General features: G+C 46.8%; 1 protein-coding gene across 1 annotated transcript; it reads left to right on the top strand.

Moving 5' to 3' along the window:
• Positions 1-472: 472 nt before the first annotated feature.
• EMH_0048760 (uncharacterized protein) lies at positions 473-979 on the top strand (the record flags this gene model as incomplete). The annotated part of the gene is made up of 2 exons (XM_013496446.1): positions 473-550; positions 752-979. 2 exons carry the CDS (start codon positions 473-475, stop codon positions 977-979), a joined length of 306 nt encoding a protein of 101 aa, XP_013351900.1.
• Positions 980-1,175: the final 196 nt, after the last annotated feature.

Raw genomic sequence — 1,175 nt, 5'->3', positions numbered from 1 at the left:
TTCTTCTCTTTTTTTTTTTTTTTTTCTTTTTCTTCTTTACCTTCAACCGCTCCTTCTTCTTCTTCTTCTTTGCCTTCTCCCGCTCCTTCTGTTTTATCTTCTTTTCTTTTTTCTTTCTTTTTCTTCCTCTTCTCTTTTTTCTTCTTCTTTATCTTCTTCTCTTTCTTCTCTTTCTTCTTTATCTTCTTCTCTTCTCTCTCTCCTCTTTTTCTTCTTTTCTCTCTCTTCTCTCTTCTTCTCTTCTCCTTCTCTCTCTTCTCTTTCTTCTCTTTCTTCTCTCTCTCCTTCTTCTCTTCTTCTCTTTCTTTTTCTTCCTCTTCTCTTTCTACTCTCACTTCTTTATCTTCTTCTTCTCTTTCTTCTCTTCTCTTTCTTCTCTTTCTCTTGGCCCCTCTCTCCTTATTATTTTATCTCTCCTCTTTTCTCTTTTTTCTTTTTTCTTTTTTCTTTTTCTTTTTCTTTTTATTGTTAGATGCTATCACCAGCAGGCCCCCCCCATCTCTTCTTCTCTCTAACTCCAAGCGAGCCCCCTCCCCCCTTCTGTCTCTCTGTAGGCTCTCCGCTGCTGCTGCTGCTGCTGCTGCTGCTGTTGCTGTTGCTGCTGCTGTTGCTGCTATCAATGCATGCAAAAAATTAACAAATATTTATTAAAAAATGGTTTAGGGTTTAGGGTTTAGGGTTTAGGGTTTGCGTGTGTGATGTAGGCGGCTGTCTGCTGAGCAGCAGCAGCCTTTGTTGTGTCTCTGTATAGACAGCAGCAGCAGCAGCAGCAGCAGCAGCAGGTGCAGCAGCAGCAGGTGTAGCAGCAGAAAAAAGCACAACCACCAACAACTCAACAGCAGCAGCAGCAACTCAGCAGCAGCAGCAGCAACTCAGCAGCAGCAGCAGCAAGTCAGCAGCAGCAGCAGCAAGTCAGCAGCAGCAGCAGCAGCAGCAAGTTAGCAGCAGCAGCAGCAGCAGCAGCAAATACCGAAGATGACCGCTTCTCCTCCTCCTCCTCCTGGTCTCCACCCCACCCCAGCAGCAGCAGCAGCAGCAGCTGCTGCTGCTGCTGCTGATTCGTTCATGCAGCCCCCTCTTGTCTCCTTCTTGCAAGGGGACTTAGCCTCAGCAACGGCGCTGCTGCAGCAGTACAGGCTGGAGCTGCAGCAGCAGCAGGTGCAGCAGCAGCAGGT

The sequence above is a fragment of the Eimeria mitis genome, genomic scaffold (genome assembly GCF_000499745.2).
Source record: "Eimeria mitis Houghton genomic scaffold, Emh_scaff2110, whole genome shotgun sequence".
Taxonomy (NCBI): Eukaryota; Apicomplexa; class Conoidasida; order Eucoccidiorida; family Eimeriidae; genus Eimeria; species Eimeria mitis.
This window is presented reverse-complemented; position numbering and strand designations above follow the sequence as displayed.